This window comes from Nanorana parkeri, unplaced genomic scaffold, assembly GCF_000935625.1.
Source record: "Nanorana parkeri isolate BGI_ZX_2015 unplaced genomic scaffold, ASM93562v1 scaffold10, whole genome shotgun sequence".
NCBI lineage: Eukaryota > Metazoa > Chordata > Amphibia > Anura > Dicroglossidae > Nanorana > Nanorana parkeri.
The window spans coordinates 721,467-722,470 of NW_017306278.1; the positions used below are offsets into that span (position 1 = coordinate 721,467).

At 52.3% G+C, this 1,004-nt stretch overlaps 1 protein-coding gene across 1 annotated transcript in view; it reads right to left on the reverse strand.

The window, feature by feature from the left end:
• Positions 1-1,004, reverse strand: part of NAV2 (neuron navigator 2) — a 224,746-nt gene that overhangs the window by 51,171 nt on the left and 172,571 nt on the right. Inside the window, exon 13 of the mRNA XM_018554770.1 lies at positions 804-942. Coding sequence (XP_018410272.1) covers positions 804-942 — 139 coding nt within the window. The remainder of the gene's footprint in view (positions 1-803; positions 943-1,004) is intronic.

Consider the following 1,004-nt stretch of genomic DNA (forward strand, 5'->3'; position numbering starts at 1 on the left):
CTGTATGTAGGATCGGTCAGGGCTCCTGTATGTAGGATCGGTCAGGGCTACTGTATGTAGGATCGGTCAGGGCTCCTGTATGTAGGATAGGGCAGGGCTCCTGTATGTAGGATAGGGCAGGGCTCCTGTATGTAGGATTGTAAAGGGCTCATGTATGTAGGATCGGTCAGGGCTCCTGTATGTAGGATTGTAAAGGGCTCATGTATGTAGGATCGGTCAGGGCTCCTGTATGTAGGATCGGTCAGGGCTACTGTATGTAGGATCGGTCAGGGCTCCTGTATGTAGGATTGTAAAGGGCTCATGTATGTAGGGCTGTATATGGACCATGTATGCAGGATCTAACCGGGCTCTGGTATGTGGACTCGTAAAGGGCTCTGATATGTAGGATTGATTGTACAGGGCACCATAGTCCTCCCCTCTTCTGTGCTGGCCAAGCTCCTCCACCCTTTACCTCACCTCCCTATATAACCTTTCACGTAGCTATTGGGGGAGGCACAAAGGTGAATACAGCTCCGCGTCTGATGCCTCATGACATCCAAGATAGCGGTGCCCAGCAGCAGTCTCGGGGGCCCCTGACTGTCTACACAAGGGAGGCTTTTACAGCCAAACAAGGTGAATACAATACATTCCATGCCATATAATCTTAAAGGACGAATGGTCTAGTGACAGGTTCTCTTTATAACAGCTGCACCGCATGGCTGCTGGCGTGCTATTGTTCTCCCGTATGTTTGGGATTCCAGGGCAGCAGCAGTCTGTGAGATCGCTATCACTGAACAGATGGGTAGGTGGTCGGGGGGCCGTACCTGCACGTCCAGGTTCTTCCTTGAGGATGCCGGCGTGTTGGCGTAGGAGCTGATGGACGAGCTGGTGTTGATGTCATCGGTGCTGAGGTTGTCGATGGTATCGCTGATGCCGCTGCTCACCGAGCTGCTGTCATCCCAGCTGAAAGGGACACGAGAAGCTTTTAATATGCCGCGTGGAGGACGCCAAAACAAACTGCAAAG